The sequence below is a fragment of the Neltuma alba genome, unplaced genomic scaffold, assembly GCF_004799145.2.
Source record: "Neltuma alba isolate B1F8T4 unplaced genomic scaffold, ASM479914v2 tig00013220_pilon, whole genome shotgun sequence".
In the NCBI taxonomy this organism is placed as follows: Eukaryota; Viridiplantae; Streptophyta; class Magnoliopsida; order Fabales; family Fabaceae; genus Neltuma; species Neltuma alba.
Window position 1 is genome coordinate 88238 of NW_021637521.1, and position 18082 is coordinate 106319.

Below are 18082 nucleotides of genomic sequence, written 5' to 3' on the forward strand. Positions count from 1 at the left end.
CTCAATCCAAAATCCAAATAACAACCAACCATTCACAATATAACAAAAATGTCTCAATATTTTCCCAGTATAATCCATAAGATATAAATCATATATCTTTTCCAAACTTCTCAATCACAATTCCAAAAATCCCACAAGACAATTTTCATAGCTCAAAAGATATAACATATCTATTCAAGTTCCAAATATCAAATATTATTCTAAAAACAGCAAAATACTCACAAACAACATGTTAGCACATATAACAAGTGGAAAGTGGTTACCTCTCGCCAAAGCAATACTAAGGATTACCACAAGGTCAATCCTTTGCTCAACCAATAATTAATCTACACAATTAATATAACCACATATTAATATAAATTAATTAATTAATTAATTAAACTTCTCTATATTATTTAAATTTCTGATTTAATTAAATTTTTACTTTAAAATCCCTCAACTCTCATAACTCAAAAAAAAATTATTAAGTATTTTAGAAACAATTTAAAATTTCTAATAACCCAAATTATTTATTTACCACCTCCAAATTATTTACCTTAATAAAAAGGATTTTCAACAATTTCCAAATATAAAATTATTATGTTCTAAATTCTAAAAACACTCTTTTTAAGTTTAAACCTCAAAATCAAACTATCAAAAATTTCAATAATACTTCAAATATTTATAACTAAATAATATAATCAAAACTTTAATGGTATAACTACCATATATATATTTCCATAAATAATAAACTTTTTAGCTACAATAATTATTTTAAAACTTTCAGTCACCCAATAAATAAAACTACACCGATTAAAATCTCAATAATATATCAAACAACCCAAATAAATTATTTAACTTAAATTTAATCGGTAAAAATATGGTATATCTCATACATAACAGATTTTCCACTAAATAAATTAATTTAAATACTAAAACTAGCAAATAGAGAAATCTAAACCGATTAAAATTAACAACTCATTTACTTCTAAATTTCTATAGTCATCTTTTGTCAAAACTCAATAGTTAGATCATATACAAGTCTCAAAATTTTCTCTAATCACTATGATAATACTACTATTAGGAAGCATAAAATATATATGAAATATTTATGAAGAAAGTTTGATGAAAAGAGATAATTTCATGTACCTAAAATATCTTCAAAGCTTAGCCTTCTCCTTCACGAGGACTGCTGCTACGCTCTTTCTATTTCTCTCTCGCTCTCTTTCTCTCCTCCCCTCTCTCTCTCACGCGTTCTCTCCCAACTTCTGCATCCCCTCTCCCTTTTATGCTGCAACTTCTAACTACCCTTTACCATTTTTCCTTCGTGCAATTACTTTTCCTCCCCAAAGTCTTCCTTCTCTCCCCCTAAGTCTTCCTAATCCCATTTTTTTCCACACGTCTACCCCATTTTTCACTCTCTCCCAAAATTTCCATCGTAACATTTCAACTTTCCACCAACTTTTGGTGGAAAGTTGACTCTATTTTTTTTTAATTTTTTTTAATAGGATATTACACTTATTATTTATCATTTAATGTTATTAGTTTTAATCTAATTAATTATTTTTACATGAAGGTACTTGTACCGTGACGTATTGATGGACACTGAGAGATCAGTACAATTCTCATTTATCAATCCCTATATGATAGGCCAACATATTGGAAAAAAGGACATTGATTTTCAATCTAACATGGTTAAAGAGTATTTCTCAGCAAAAGCAACTCATAATATGTTGTTTCTAGCACCATTTAATGCAGGGTAAGTAATTGGCTGTACTCTTATGAGTTATGATATTTGTTAATCATTTTGCTACTTTTGATTTAATTAAACAATTTTTAAAAATTTTTAGACAACATTGGATATTGATTGTGATCAATCTAGTGACACCTTTGGGTCCCTTATTTACTATTTGGATCCTTTAGAGCATGGTCAACCAAGAGACTGTCCTGATATGATGTGGCTGTTCAATTGCTAAGTGTCTGTCTATGCTTGTATACAAGTGTATATTTGTATGACTGAATAACCAATTTAATCTCAACTTCATTTTATTAGTTCATTGATTGGCTATCGAAGTTCTGCTGGCCGATTGAGTTATTCTAAAGCTGCTAACACCTCAAAAAGCTACGTGTGAAAGAAATTTTAGGTATTTATTTCAATTATTAAGTTTTGAAAATAAATTATTTGGATTCATAAATTGATTTAACTATTTGACGATATTGTTACAGTTGCCCTTTCTAACCCAATAATAATGATCGTGGTTATTATATTATGAGATTCATGAAAGAAATTATTACTCATGATCAAATTTTTATTCATGAGAATGTAAGTAGTTTTATTTTTACTTTATATTGTTTATTAACTTTAATTATTGTCTAATACTTAATTTTTAGTGATTTTAATTGGCTATGTAAATTATTGAGCAGCATTATGAAGATGCACGTTGCATAAACTACACTGACAACCAAGTAAATGAAGTCATTGAAGAGTGGTGTAGATATGTGTTTGAACAATTCCTTATATAAAGTGGGTAGCTGCTTCTCTTTTTTGATTTAGCTTTAGTTGTAGAATTAGAATTAGATTCATTTTGTTTAAAACTGTTGTCAATGTCTATTGTGGTAATGTTCTGAGAATTTTATTGTATATATTTGATCTTTGAATTTTGCTGGCAATTGAGAAATTTTTTTGTAAATTCTATAAATGTGGTTTTGGAAATACTATAAAATACTAATTAATTTTTTTTTATGAAAAAAATTTTGTACACTTTCTTGATAAAGCCCTACAGGAAGTGTCAAGAAAAGGCTACAGCAAGTAGCACTTCTTGTAGCGCTTTCTCAAGGAAGCGCTACGGGAGATAGCAACACTCCTGTAGCCCTTCCTTGAGGAAGCCACTATAGGAGGTCGACCTACTATAACGTTTTGAAAACGCTACATCTTATATCCATATCCTTCCATAGCAGGTATTAATGTAGCGTTTCGAAAATACTACAAAAATGAAAAAAAAAAAAAGTGCTACAGTTAGTATTTTTTGTAGTAGTGTTAAAAAATAAATATTAATGGTTGTCGAAGTTCTGGCCACCAGAGATTGGAGGGCCAACCACCAGCGCTCAGGTGACCGCCGCCAAAGGTTGGAGCTCTGATGGTCGGTACTGAAGCTTCAGTGGCCAGAATTTTTTTTTTTTTCCAAAATAAGGTGGCTAAGGGAAGGTTTGAACCATGACCTCTTGGCACACCAAAAGTAAGGTGACTACCAAGCCAACCAAACTATTTAGTCATATAATGCAAATAAAAATATATATAATCAAATGAACGCAAGGGTCCAAGTGTAAGTGAACACGTGAAATTCGACAATTTACAAGTGAAATTCAGCAATTTACAATAAAAATTTGGCAATTTACAAATAACATAATGGAATTCACAACCCCAAATATAAATGTTTAAATGTAAATGAGCAAGTGAAATTTGAAGATTTACAACAAAATTTATGGATTTACAACCCAAATTTTGCTATTCACAAGAAACAAAAAGGAATTCACAATCCAAAATGTAAATGTTTGAGTGTGAATAAACAAGTGAAATTTAGCAATTTACAACAATAATTAAGATATTTACAACCCAAATTCAACGATTCATAAAAAACATGAATACTTGTATTGGAAGTTGTGAATTCTCTTATTAGTTTTGTAATGTTTATGTTTCTTATGAATCACTGAATTTCGATTGTAAATAGATGAATTTCACTTGTTCATTTATACTCAAACACTTATATTTTGAGTTGTGAATTTTTTTGTGTTTCTTGTGAATAACAGAATTTGGGTTGTAAATCCATAAACTTTTATTATAAATTTTCAAATTTTACTTACTTATTTACACTTAAACACTTACATTTGGGGTTGTGAATTCCACTATGTTATTTGTAAATTGCCAAATTTTTGTTGTAAATTATTGAATTTCACTTGTAAATTGTCGAATTTCACTTATTTACTTACACTTGGAAACTTGCATTTATTTTGTTATATATATTTTTATTTGCATCACATGATTAAATAGTTTAGTTGGCTTGGTGGTCACCCCACTTTTGGTGTGCCAAGGGGTTATGGGTTCAAACCTTCTCTTGGCCACTTTATTTTGAGGAAAAAAATCTTCCAGCCACTGGAGCTGTAGTAGCGGCCACTAGAGCTCCAACCTCCGGCAACGGCCACCTGAGCGCTGGTGGTCGGACTTCCAATCTCCGGTGGCTGGAACTTTGACGACCATTAATATTTATTTTTTAAAAAAATAAAAATGAGAGGTATTATTGTAATCTTGCTCTTAATTTTAATTTCAGTTTGGTCCTTTGGTTCTACAATGACATTTTAGAATATTTTGGGGGCTGTTTGAAATAAATTCTCAACTGCGGTCCTTAATCAAAATTTTCCCTTAATTTTTCTCTCTATAAAACGTCAAATGGAGTTGTAAATTTTCGTATAGTTTTTATAAATTGCGTAATTTATTTATAAGTTTTCTTATTTCAGTTGTTTATGCAACCCTTACATTTTTTTTCCCCAACAGAACCTCAAATTGAGTCATGAATTGGCACATACTTCTTGTAACTTGCCTAATTTATGTTGTAAATCGTTTTATTTCAGTAGTTTATTCAATCCTTGGCATTTAATTTTCTTCTCATAAAACCTCAAATAGAGTTGTGAATTCCTATATACCTTTGTAAATTACCTAATTTGTACTGTAAATCGTCTTATTTTAGTAGGACACTTAAATTTGTTTTGTAATATATATATAATATACATATATATTTCCTTCACATTACATGGTTAAATGATTGAACGGCTTGGTGGTTATAATTTTTTTGGTTTGTCAAGAAATCATGGGCTCAAATTCCCTGATAACCTTATTTGAAAAATAATTTCTAGTCACTGGAGCTCTGGTGATCGACCTCGATGTTGGAGGTCGGAGCTCCAACTAGTTGGCCACTGAAACTCTGGTGGTGATTGATTTTTTTTCAAAATAATGCAAGGGCATAATTATCTTTTCATCCATAACATTTAATTTCATTTTGGTCAAAGAAAGTCAAATGAAGTTTTAGAATGTTATGGGGGTCATTGGAAAATAAATTTATTTAGAAGGGACTGACTGAAATTTTTCCCTTTTTAAATTAATCAAAGTGCCTTTGGTGAAAGATTCATAAGCCTATCGGTCATTTCTTGTCTTAGCTTCGGTTTATATAGAAATTAAACTGATTATTAATACACACATATATAAAGTTTAGACTCAATTTTAATTAATAAAAAGTTCATTATCCCTTAGTTCCATTATACTTGTTATTATATCATATATTATTATATTTTTATTATATTATATATCATTATATTATTATCATTATTATACTTCTTGCTATATTATATGTATAAACACAATTTTACTTGATAAAAACTTCACTTTTCATTGCATATATGGGTTAGAGTAATTTTGTCAATTAATTTACTATGTATATGAACAGAGTTATTACATATTTAGGCAAAAAAAAACTGATTATATATATATTGATCGGATGATTTTGTCTCTTATTATTCATACCTATTCCCATGTTGGTTGTAATTCAACTAATATGCCTATGCATAATCTTTTCTTAATTATGTACCAAACAAATTCTCGTAATCATTCCGTTTTCTCCGATTCAGTGAACCAAACGGACTGTAAGCGAAATACAACTGTACTTCCTGCAGAGAAAGCCAAGTCGGGAATAGAGATGTTATTCTTCAAAAGAGACAAGTGAAATCAAAAGCTGCAACAAACACATACACACAACCCAGAAATTAAACAGTACCTAACAGTTTTAAATACAATTATTACACACGTACCCTGCTAGCTAGAAAATATAAGAAACATAATATTGGATAAATTAAGAGAGTTTCTCCAACCAAACCACAGGAATATTTATTATCATAATATCTAATTCCCGGGTGGTGAACAGCTTCGGGAATAAGGACCACATGATTGGCTTGGAGGCGTCGTGTTTGGTAGGCAAGAAGTATATCCTTTACGAGGACATGGAAGTGCTGGATTATTTGTTATTGGTGCTCTCATTTTGGTGAGGGAAATAATAAATAAAGTTACACTTTTACCTTTTTTATTGCATGCAGTTAGATATCTTTTGATTACTTTGTATTATAAGACGTGCATGCAACCTATGTTGAAGTTGAGTGGGTACAGTGTATGCTCAGTATCTGCCTCATTCTAAATTTATGATGCTTAATTATGCAAGAATTGGAAAGGAAAAAGGGCTAAATTATACAAAAATTCTCTTGAACTCTATGTCATATGCAATGTTTTAAAAGCCGGACCGGAAGTCAAACCGGAAAGATCAACGGGTCATGGTTCAATCGGTCGGATCGGTTGGACCGTTGAGAAAAGTAGATGGTATTTGGCACACATTAAGTATAAGTTAATGGATAAATTTGCGCCTTAACCATTTATTTTATTATATATTTTATGTGTTATTAGATATATGCAATATATTGAAAGGTGTAATACAAGATAGAAATCTAGAATTGACAAATAAACTTGCATGTGAACATTTCTTCGCCAATCAATTTGCAATGAAGAAATTGGCAATGAAAAGAATTTGGTTGCTAAATTCCATCCATAATCATCTATTTGTTTTTTAGTGTAAAATGTGAGGTCGTGCTTTACATATGGAATTAGGAGTGAGCTGAATATTCATATCTTGGCTATTGCTTTACATATGGAATTAGGAGTGAGCTGAGTTAGGAGTATTACATATAGAAGAGCATGAGACACTTTCATAACCTCTTTTGGCCATTGAAATCCCATAAAAGAATCAAAAACCTCAAAACTCAAATTGATTCTCAATTTATTATCCACTTGATAAATCTTGAATTTGCGATCACGTTTGAAAAGTCATAATTAGATCTAAAAAAATCAGAATAAAGTGGTTCAAGTCTCTAATTAAAGCTCTTTAACTTATCTATAAGTGAAAAATACAACTCAGCTCATTATCTTTCCCTCTTTTCCCACAAGATCTTCAGAGGTCATGTGACGCTCCTTAAATTTGGTCTGAAATTGATTATAGAACTTGTAGTAACTGATTTCACTTTGCTAACTTAACTCATAGGTCATGGTTTTTGCCGGAACGGATGGTGCAGCTGTGACTTTAGAATGGGCAATGTCAAGTTTATTAAACAATCCTCATGTGTTGGAAAAAGCAAAGAAAGAAATAGACACACATATAGGGCAAGAACGATTAATAGATGAGCCAGACATCTCAAAGCTACCATACTTGCAAAACATTGTCTCTGAAACACTTCGTTTGCATCCTGCCGCACCATTGTTGGTTCCTCATGAGGCTTCGAATGATTGCACCATTGCTGGATATAATGTTCCTCGTGGAACTATTGTGTTAATCAATGCTTGGGGAAACCATAGAGATCCCCACTTATGGAGTGATCCAACAAGTTTTAAGCCAGAGAGGTTTGAAAAAGAAGGAGAGGTAAACAAGCTAATTCCATTTGGATTAGGAAGACGAGCTTGTCCTGGAGCAAGTTTAGCTCAACGAACAATAGGCATGACCTTGGGCATGTTGATTCAATGTTTTGAATGGAAACGGGTGAGTGAGGAAGAAATTGATATGACAGAAGGAGCAGGAGCCACCATGCCAAAAATTATTCCTCTAGAGGCCATGTGCAGAGCACGTCATCCAATTATTAACATGCTTTTTGGTTAAAATTAATGTTGATCTAAGTTAAGGAATTGCATCCACTGGTGTGGAGTTGTGAGCGGGAGTTTCATACTATGAAAAGTGAATTTTTAGTCTTTGGCACAATCTGTGGCAATCAGCGAACGAGAACATCCATCTTTATGTACACCAATAGTTCCCATTTAGTTCTCTTTTTCTTGGTTATTATAAATCATATTGCTTTGTTCGTGTTCGCCGCCAAGCATATACCACAAACGTACGGGTCGTTACAAACAGTGAAGTTGACTAAAGTTATTCTTTCCATGAGGATTAATGCAAAAACGGGTTAAAACTTGCCATCGAACCTTCATTGCGGTTGATATATATTAATTCATTGTTATTAAACTTACTAAAAAGAAATTCTTTAGACTATCGGTGTTTAACTCAATAATGAAACTTAAAAATGAAACTTCTACTGTAAGAGTGTAGATTATTTCTCCCCTATTTACTCTATAACAATTGATTAATTTCCTCTTCAATAGATTTTTAATAAAAATATGTGTTAGTTTAAGATTAAGAGCACTTGAAAAAGCTCTCTCAAATTGGAATCATGTTTATATACTCTCATCAAATTGCACAATCTCTTAATACAACTAATAAATTCAATAGCAACAACCTTAGGGTGACAATGCAAGGTTAATAAAAACATCTCTATTTTACTAACAGAACTATCCATTCAATAAGTAAATTTAATTTCAAGTCAAGAATGATTTTATTCAATTTCTACACCTAGATTATCTCTCTCAAGTATAACGCAATCAATGACCAAATCAATTTAAATAGTGGCCAAAGACTTAGAAGCATTTATCACAAGACTAAATCAATCTAAATGTTGAGAAAATTTGCATAAATATTTGGCATTGTTGAGAATCAGGTGAATTGTCGGTGGCCAATGTGTTAGCATCAGCTCGTGATGACAGGTGATAGTACATATGCAGTCTGCACTACTTTCAGACAAAATCTACATTCAATAACGCAGAGGCAACGAAAACGACACAACTACAAGAAATAGACAAATTTTGCTTACTCTCAACCGCCAATCACCAAGTCGTCGAGCCAGGACAAGAATTGAGAGGAGAGCACTAAACAAATATAACTAATTTAAAGAACCCAAATAAATATCATATCGTCTTTCTAAGATATTTTCATATAACAATATTATTTTATATTTGAATATATAAATTAGGTAAATTAGTTTGGAGGAAAATAATAAATATGAGATAAAAAATGAAATAACATCTTATATTTAAGATTAAATCTAAATCTCACACTGGCTCATATATCAGTGACTGAAGTTAGCTGGAACTTTTGGGTCTTGAACGACATGTATCCTTAAGATTAATTGAAAGCATTAAGTGAGCTCAAATGCAAAGCCGCTCTATATATAATACCAACACACGTCTCCATGACTCAAATCCATTAAGTACTCAACAAAAGGGAACTACCTAAGAATAATGATCACCTTCTTGTTCTATTATTCCCTTCTTTCTCTTGCTTTCTTCTTTGCTCTCAAGCTCCTTCTTCAAAATAAGAAGTTCACAAACATCCCACCTGGCCCACCTTCTCTTCCCATACTCGGCAATCTTCACCAACTAGAAAAGCCACTCCATCAAGCCTTACACAGGATTTCTCAAAGTTATGGTGAAGTCTTTTCTCTTTGGTTTGGCTCTCGCCTCTTTGTCATTGTCTCATCGCAGTCCGCAGTCCAAGAATGCTTCACCAAAAACGACATCGTCCTGGCAAATCGCCCCCGGTTTCTCATCGGAGAGTATGTTGCCTACAACTGCACCACCTTAACGTTGGCTCCCTATGGCGACCATTGGCGCAACCTCCGCCGCGTCACAGCGCTTGAGGTGCTCTCGAACTACCGTCTCAACAAATTCTTGGAAATGCGAAGAGAGGAGGTGAAGCGGCTGGTTCAAAAGCTTGCTCAAGAATCAGTACACAAGGATCAATTCCTCAAAGTGGAGATGAAATCAAGATTTTCAGAGTTGACTTTCAACATTATAATGAGAATGATTTCTGGCAAAAGGTATTGGGGAGACGACAACGAGGTTGGGGATGTGGAAGAGGCCAGAAAGATTCGACAGATTATAAAGGAATTGGTGTCGCTAGGAGGGGTAAATAACAGCGCAGATTTCTTGCCCATACTTTGGTGGTTTGATTTTGGTCACTTGGAGAAGAAGCTCAAGGGTTTGGCCAAGAGAGCCGATGGGTTCTCTCAAGGACTCATTGATGAGCATCGACGCGCAAAGCAGAGAGCAAATACTATGATCGATCATCTCTTGAGTCTCCAAGAATCACAGCCTGAGTACTATACGGATCAGATTATTAAAGGCCTCATATTGGTAAGTGAAAGTAAAGAATGCTTTTACCTTTTTATTGCACGCAGTTAGATATCTTTTGATTACATTTTATTAAGATGTGCTTGCATGCAACCTATGTTGAAGTTGATAACTTAAAAGTTTATGTCATATGTAAATAACCTCCCTAACCTTTAACACCTTATAATGAATCTCCCTGAAATTTTGCATTCATGCATATAATTTCCATACCATTAACTTTATTTGTTATTTATTTGCAAATAAACTAAAATTTATGGGTTTGTATGCATATAATTCCAAGTTTGAGAGGTTATATATGCATAAAAAAGCACTCATCTAGTCCTATTTAATGGGCAAAGAAAGAAGATATTTTTTGGTCCTCTTTATAGGGCACTAAGAAATTTTTTTTATACAGATATATAATTTTATCTTTTATTTATTATTATATTAACTTTATTTACATGAGGTATAATATATATTAAATAGGAACAAAGTTGAAAAGTTGTTGAATTTTAAATGAGTTAATAAAGGTTGGAGTTTTCTTTAGTCCATATGAAACATGTTGGAAGTAAATATTTATAAATAGGACAAGAAGAATAGAGTTTTCTTTGATTAGTTTGAAGTTATTTGCATAGACCTGATAGTTTAGGGGGATTTGTTATTAAGTTTCAAAGGTTAAACATGTTATTTGTACATTTTTAATTAATATATCTCGTGAAAGGTTTTTTTGGCCAGTACATATATTGTGAAAGGATTAAGTAAATAGGAAAAGGGAAATATCTATCGAGATAGACAGTGGGTGTGGGAGAGTATTTAATTCGATTTTGGAAATACAGATGGACCCCAGGATAAAAAGGGAATTGCATAACTGTACATTATGAGCAGTGCAAAACTCTACAACATTATGTCTTTGTACACACACACAAAAAAAGCCCAGATAGAAATCATCGCACAATTTGATATTGATCTCGCAGAACATGTACTTTTCTTTTTTTTTATGGTCAAGCAGAACATGTACTTTAGATCACTTAGCTTTTAATTAAGAATTTGCCTTCTCCTTTTATTGCAGCATAGCGCAAAATATACTATATACATTAAAATCGTAATGTGACCACTTACTCAATTTACTCTAAAAGTTGATTATAAAATTTGTATTCCCTGATTTTGATTACTTTGTTAATTTTGACTTATAGGTCATGGTTTTTGCTGGAACGGATACTTCATCTGTGACTTTAGAATGGGCAATGTCAAGTTTATTAAACAATCCTCATGTGTTGGAAAAAGCAAAGAAAGAAATAGACACACATATAGGGCAAGAACGATTAATAGATGAGCCAGAAATCTCAAAACTTCCATACCTGCAAAACATTGTCTCTGAAACACTTCGATTGCATCCTGCCCTACCATTGTTGATTGCACATGAGGCTTCGAATGATTGCACCATTTCAGGATATAATGTTCCTCGTGGAACTATTGTGTTAATCAATGCTTGGGCTAACCATAGAGATCCCCAGTTATGGAGTGATCCAACGAGTTTTAAGCCAGAGAGGTTTGAGAAAGAAGGAGAAGCAAACAAGCTAATTACATTTGGGTTGGGAAGACGAGCTTGTCCTGGAGAAAGTTTAGCCCAACGAACAGTGAGCTTGACTTTGGGATTATTGATTCAATGCTTTGAATGGAAACGGGTAAGTGAGGAAGAAATTGACATGACAGAAGGAGCAGGAGCCACCATGCCAAAAGTTATTCCTTTAGAGGCCATGTGTAGAGCACGCCATCCAATCATTAACATGCTTCTTTCTTAAAAGGTTATCCAGGATAACCAAGTTGAGGAATTATGTATCCAAAGGCTTGGAATAGTAGGAGTTTCATGCTATATAAATGGTTCATTTTTAGTATTTGTTACAATCTATTGCAATAAGCGATGGGAATATCTACATGTACAAGAATAATTTCCTTCTAGTTCTGTTTTCTTTCTTTTTTTTTCCCTGCACAAACCACAGTAATATAGTATTAAAACTCAAGTTTGGAAGTACATAGAATTCAAGAAAGGAAGCAAAACAAAAATTAATGCAGCCCAAGATATGAGCAGACAGAACCAAGTCGAAATACAAAACCATGAACAAGGGTAGCACAGAAAAAGCAAAAGAAAGAGGACAATCCAAGCAACTCCGAGCCACCTGGAAAAGGTTAAGCAGGGATGGGGGTTTTGTAACCCAATCAAGAGAGCACATCCCTTCAAAAGCTGTGTAGGAGACATATCCCACAGGTGAATGAGTTAATCTAGGATTCCACTTGAAGCTACCTAGAGCATCAAAACACCGTTTGAAAGAGCATGGAATGCCTATTAAGTATCAGTTTTACTATTAGTCAGTAATCACAACATCAATCTCCATTGGCTCTCTCACCGCTTCTCACCTCTGATTTCTTCTCTCCGACCACCACCTCCATTTCATTCTCCATTAACCATTGTCACTTCCGGTCCGTTCTCATCTTCCATCTCTTGCTTCGGTAGCTGCGATGGCTTTGGAGGGTTTGTTCTTCGGTGAAGCTACAGACCATGCTATGTATGGCCAAAATCCCATTCATTGGTGGTGAAAGACGAAGCGATAGGTAGAGTTCCATGGACGGATAGTGTCACGTCCTAAAAATTTAAGGTAGACCAGCACTAGTACAAAATATTATATTCGTCGTCAATTAAAAATGCATTTCTGCTACTGCATAAGAGATATAGTAGAAATTGGAGTAGGAGAAAAAATAGATATTACGGTGTTAGGGAACTGACATCGATAAATGAATTCATTTAACTTGATAGTTATACTACCATTTATAATATCATGACTATTATATTATAATAACTTTAAGCATGTATATACCATTTATAATTCATACATATAAACATATTGTTGGCAAATATTTATATATATATATATATATATATAGCATATTTCTTACCATCAAATTATTAAGCATTTATAAAATTTTCTGCAGAACCTTTACTATAAGTTGGACTTTCCCAAAAGTTATATGATAGCTTGTTGTTAAGCTTACAAAATTCATATTATTTCAACACATTTTTCTTTAGTTGTTATAATTTTTTGGTGAATTAATGCATACTTGGAAGTGCTTATGATGGGAAAATATGCATAGTTAATAATTGGGCTAAAGTTCTTAACAAACGAAAATATTGTTTGCTAGGAAGAATAAATGAATATAGTGCATCTATTTTCATCTTTTCTAGGACAAATATAAGGTGTCTATTTTTGTTTGTTTTAGCCGGAAGCCAAGAACAGACCAAAATAGGGTACTATATTTTCGTCTGTTCTAGCTGGGATAGACAAAAATATATATATATTTTTAAAATAAATTGTGAATTTTTTATATTGGCAATTTTTATGTAACTTGCAGTTGTAAAAAACACGTGCAAAATCAAAATAGACAGCAGTCTAACAACAGTGACAGCCATTTAACATAACCAAATCATATGTCACTTTCCATCTAAATAATCCACAATTGTAAGAGTGAAAACAGTGATAACAAGTTTATATAACATCCTACAGTAACATCCTAATTAAGCATCCTAACACAAGAAAGTAGTTTAATTAATATAAAAAGCCGTAAAAATATTGTTATAACCATTATGGGATATTATTCATGCACTTATTGTGCTCCCAAAAGTATAATCTACTCCTATTTATTAAACTTTGTAATATGATCTGTCCTTAGTCTCGTAATACCGAATTAATGTCATTGCCATTTTCCTTAAACTCTAAGAATTTGTAAAAGCCATTTAATAATATAAAAAACCTTTTGCTACCTAAGTTGTAATAGTTTAAACTAACAGGAAAAGCTTGAGCTTAAAACCCCTCCCTTTTTTATATAGATAATATAGTGATAAGTTCATATAGTAATCGAGTTTTGTCACTCAGGATTGTTTAATAGAGAAGACATTGTCCATTCTAAAGTCACAGTTGATGTATCCGTTCCAGCCAGAAGCATAACCTACAGGAAAAATTAACAAAACAACATAAAAAATTAGACTTAATTTAGTGAATGCTCACACAATCAGGATTTTACAGTTACTACATTTTATTATAATACGATGACTTTTGCGGCTGATATAAAGATTTGTAGCTTAGCAATTGTCCTTTGCTGGGAAAAAAAAAAGCTTCGAAATGGATCTACACTTCCAAAATCCAATCAAATCTTGAAATAATTCCTTTTCTTCATGTATTTAATCCTATCATAAGCAAAATAATATTTGAACAGCATTTAGATCCTATAATTTTTTTTTTTCATTTTCACTGTTCTGTTAAGAAGTTATTGCAGCATTCTCGAATTCTTCCAGGTTTCAAGCACATCTCAAAGAAAAAACTAAAAGATATCACATTTGTTAGAATTAAGTAGTTATTTAGTTTTCTTAATCTACTCAAATCAGTTAAGTAAATCTTACCTTAAGCATTGAATGAATATTTCTTACCCATATGAGGCCCTCAATAATCTGATCTCTATGGTACTCAGGTTGTGTGATTCTTGGAGACTCAGAAGATGATCGATCATAGAGTTTGCTTTGTGCTTTGCATTTCGATGCTCATCAATGAGCCCTTGCAGGGACCCGTCTATTCCCTTGGCCATACTCTTGAGCCTGCTTTCCAAGTGATCATAATCAAACCACCTCAATATGGGCAAGTAGTCTGCAGCGTTATTTGCCCCTGCTATTGGCACAAACTCATGCATAATCCCTTGAAATTTTCTTCCCTCTTCCACATCCCCAACCTCATTGTCGTCTGTCCAATACCTTTTCCCCAAAATCATTTTCATGAGAGCGTTGAAGCTTATCTCGGAGAATCTTGATTTCATCTCCACTTTGGTGAACTCTTTATGTGAGTCTCGAGCAAGCTTTTGCACCAGGCGCTTCATCTCGCGTCTCTTCGCATTTCCAAGAATGCGTTTAGACGGTGGCTCGAGAGCATCTCGACTACCGTAATGCGACGGAGGTTGCGCCAGTGGTCGCCATATGGAGCGAAGTCTATGATGGTGCAGTTGTAAGAAACATACTGTCCGGTAAGAAAGCGGGGCCGATTCGCCAGGACGATGTCGTTTTTGTTGAAGCATTCTTGGACTGCGGACGGCGACGAGACAACGACGACAAGACGAGAGCCAAACCAAAGAGAAATGATTTGGCCATAACGTTGAGAAATCCGGTGAGGGGCACGATGAAGTGGCTTTTTCAGTTGGTGGAGATTGGCGATAAAGGGAACAGAAGGTGGACCAGGTGGGATGTTTTTGAGCTTCTTATTTTGAAGGAAGAGCTTGGGAGTGAAGAAGAAAGCAAGAGAAAGAAGGAAATAATGGAATAAGAAGGAGCTCATGATTTTTCGATACCTTCTTTGGGAAGTTTAGTGATAGGAACGGGTTTGGGTCAAAGAATACATGTGATATTTACGGCTGCTTGTGTCTCGTTTGAGCTTACGCAATACTAAGTATAACTAATTTGCAATATTTAAAAAATTAGTTCAATAATTATTTATAATAAATTAGTATTATCTTTATCAAAATATCTTTTTTAGTCATATGTAATAGAATGAAAAACTTTGAATATTGCAATCATTATGGGCATTACTTTGAAAAAATGAATGAATATAAAAACAAAACAGATTGAAATCTTATATTTAGAATCAAATTAAATATTCAATTAGCTATTATATTTAAGATCGAAAGTAGTATCTAAGTAAATGCTTCCATTAATCTTAGATCTAAGGAATGTCCTACAAAAATCAGAAGTTCAAGTTACTTCATTTGATACACATATATATTATATATACTTTTTTCTTTTTATACATGAACTAGTTAATTAATTTATAAATATAAAATAAAATTAATATGAATTAATTATTTGTAAATTATTTTTTTTATAATACTAGTTTAATCATCTTCATTGAAACTCTACTCTACTTTAATTGAAATTTTTTTTAATAGGTGTAATCAATAAGTAGAATTCATAAAAAAAATTACAAATTAAGGCAAAATGATTAAAATCTTATATTTACAATTAAAGTAAATTTTTTAACTAACTCATGTGTATTTAGGACATAGGATCGGGAGGAGTATGTGTTTATTATTGCTCCTTAGTTAAATTAAGTTAAATTTACTAACAAGTTGTTGGTTGAGATGGTAAGGGATCTTATCCCGTAAGGAGAACACAAATTTGAATTGTGCTCATCACTCAATAAGCACTTTAGACCATCTAGATCTGATCTGGACAGTAGAGATTTAATATTTTTAATAAATTATTTTTAAGTAAAAAATTATTTTTTAAGAAAATAATTAAGAGATTATCTTTATTTTAGATTCTATATCCACTAAGATAATTGTTTTTAAAAAAATAAAACAAAAAATTTCATTTAACCTCTCACTAGATAATTAATATTAGTCAACTCTCAAAAATTCTAAAATTTCATTGCACTCCCAAGGACCAAAATTTTATGATTGAAAAGATAAAAATACCCTTGTTTTATTTTGGAGTTGTTAATTTTCTTATATTCTTACAAATCATTGAATTTTGTTGTTTGAATTGTTTGTCACTTATACCAACAATAGTATTTTGGGGTTGTGAATTTTATTATATATTTTTTATAAATCATTAAATTTTAGTTGCAAATTGCTTAACTTTTATTGTAAATCGTCAAATTTTGAATTTTGATAATTTTAGAATTTTTTGTGAATGGACTAATATTAATTGTCTACAGTAGCAATTGAATGAAATTAACCATAAAAAGAATTCAATCTGAACAAAACAAATTTTGATGAGTTTAGTTGCTCATTCCTACAATACTGATTGCGCTCGTGAACATGGATCTGGTGGATTGGTTGTTAGAATATAGAGATGAACTCTTCTTCGACTTTTGTCGTGTCGTGGCGTGGCGAGGAGCTAAAGGCTCTTGAGGGTCGGCAAAATTTGTCTATTTCTTGGAATTATGTCGTTTTGGTTTGCGCCGCGTTTTTTGATGTAGATTTTGACAAGGGTCTTATCTTGTCTGAAAGCAGGGCAGACTACCCAGTGCCTATATCATCACCCTATCACGTGCTCTGTTCAAACTGGGTCCCCCACAATTGACACAAATCTCACGAATAATGCCAAATATTTTTGCTACTTCTTGATTAAAATAAGTTAAGTCTTTAAATTTTTTTTTGAAAAAATAATTATCAACTTAGAACTTAGAGAAAATTGCAAATAAGGACTCGATCTCAAATTGTAAATATAAAATCTTAGTGAAATGTCTGAAATACCCCTCAATAAAATGTGATTTGGCTTACTGAAATTGTTATTCACTAAAATGAACTTGTCAGTTTTCATAGTCAACTTGTTATTTTGCATAACCTCAGTCAAGTTGTGATTTGGTCCACTGAAATTGTCATTTGTTAAAGTAAATTTGTCATTTTTCCTAGTCAACTTGTTATTTGACTGAGGGGTATTTCAGACGTTTCACCAAGGTTTTATATTTACAATTTGAGATCGGGTCCTTATTTGTTATTTTCCACATTAAAGGTCCCAAATCATAATTTTACATATTTAAAAGTCTTTATTTGTAATTTTCTCTAGAACTTATTATTATAAACTTTTATGTTGTTATTGAGATTTTTTTTCATAATTATGCTTCTTATCTAAAATTTTGTACCAATTCTCCTAATTTTTAACTCAATACAATCTTTTCAATTCTAAATGATTAAATCTTTAATAATGTCGAAGAAATAGTTTAGTTTTTATAATATTTTCTAAAATATAAGAATTAATATTTTAAATGATTTAAATTTAGTGAAATTAAATTGCGCAAAATCAAAAGTTAGGGACTCAATTTTAATTAAATCAAAATTATAAAGATTAAACGATTATTTTGTTTTAACAGATATAATGTTAGGCATTTTTATCAACACTATAAAAAATTTCTCTCAATATATTATTAAAACAATCATTCAATTCGTCAATTCATAAATAAATGTTTGTTAGAGTTCTATTTCCGGCCTGCTTAT

The 18082-nt window shown here is 32.1% G+C and overlaps 4 protein-coding genes across 4 annotated transcripts; 2 read left to right on the forward strand and 2 right to left on the reverse strand.

The window, feature by feature from the left end:
- Positions 1 to 7112: 7112 nt before the first annotated feature.
- Positions 7113 to 7718, forward strand: LOC114735528 (cytochrome P450 81E8-like). Its single transcript, XM_028923230.1, has one exon. The coding sequence runs from the start codon at positions 7113 to 7115 to the stop codon at positions 7716 to 7718; it is 606 nt and encodes a 201-aa protein (XP_028779063.1).
- A 1466-nt stretch (positions 7719 to 9184) lies between these two features.
- LOC114735532 (cytochrome P450 81E8-like) lies at positions 9185 to 11973 on the forward strand. The gene is made up of 2 exons (XM_028923234.1): positions 9185 to 10078; positions 11248 to 11973. The coding sequence occupies exons 1-2, from the start codon at positions 9185 to 9187 to the stop codon at positions 11854 to 11856; spliced, it is 1503 nt and encodes a 500-aa protein (XP_028779067.1). The 3' UTR covers positions 11857 to 11973.
- Positions 11974 to 14527: 2554 nt separating this feature from the next.
- On the reverse strand, positions 14528 to 14971 carry LOC114735529 (cytochrome P450 81E8-like). The gene has a single exon (XM_028923231.1). The coding sequence runs from the start codon at positions 14969 to 14971 to the stop codon at positions 14528 to 14530; it is 444 nt and encodes a 147-aa protein (XP_028779064.1).
- On the reverse strand, positions 14968 to 15423 carry LOC114735530 (isoflavone 3'-hydroxylase-like). Its single transcript, XM_028923232.1, has one exon. The coding sequence runs from the start codon at positions 15421 to 15423 to the stop codon at positions 14968 to 14970; it is 456 nt and encodes a 151-aa protein (XP_028779065.1).
- Positions 15424 to 18082: the final 2659 nt, after the last annotated feature.

What these genes read in the sequence shown, in the direction of transcription:
- LOC114735528 (XM_028923230.1), top strand. Translation starts at nt 7,113, where the DNA reads ATGGTTTTTGCCGGAACGGATGGTGCAGCTGTGACTTTAGAATGGGCA.
- LOC114735532 (XM_028923234.1), top strand. Translation starts at nt 9,185, where the DNA reads ATGATCACCTTCTTGTTCTATTATTCCCTTCTTTCTCTTGCTTTCTTC. An exon ending in TTATTAAAGGCCTCATATTG is followed by an intron (nt 10,079 to 11,247) that starts GTAAGTGAAAGT and finishes TTTGACTTATAG; the next exon opens with GTCATGGTTTTTGCTGGAAC.
- LOC114735529 (XM_028923231.1), bottom strand. Translation starts at nt 14,971, where the DNA reads ATGAAGCGCCTGGTGCAAAAGCTTGCTCGAGACTCACATAAAGAGTTC.
- LOC114735530 (XM_028923232.1), bottom strand. Translation starts at nt 15,423, where the DNA reads ATGAGCTCCTTCTTATTCCATTATTTCCTTCTTTCTCTTGCTTTCTTC.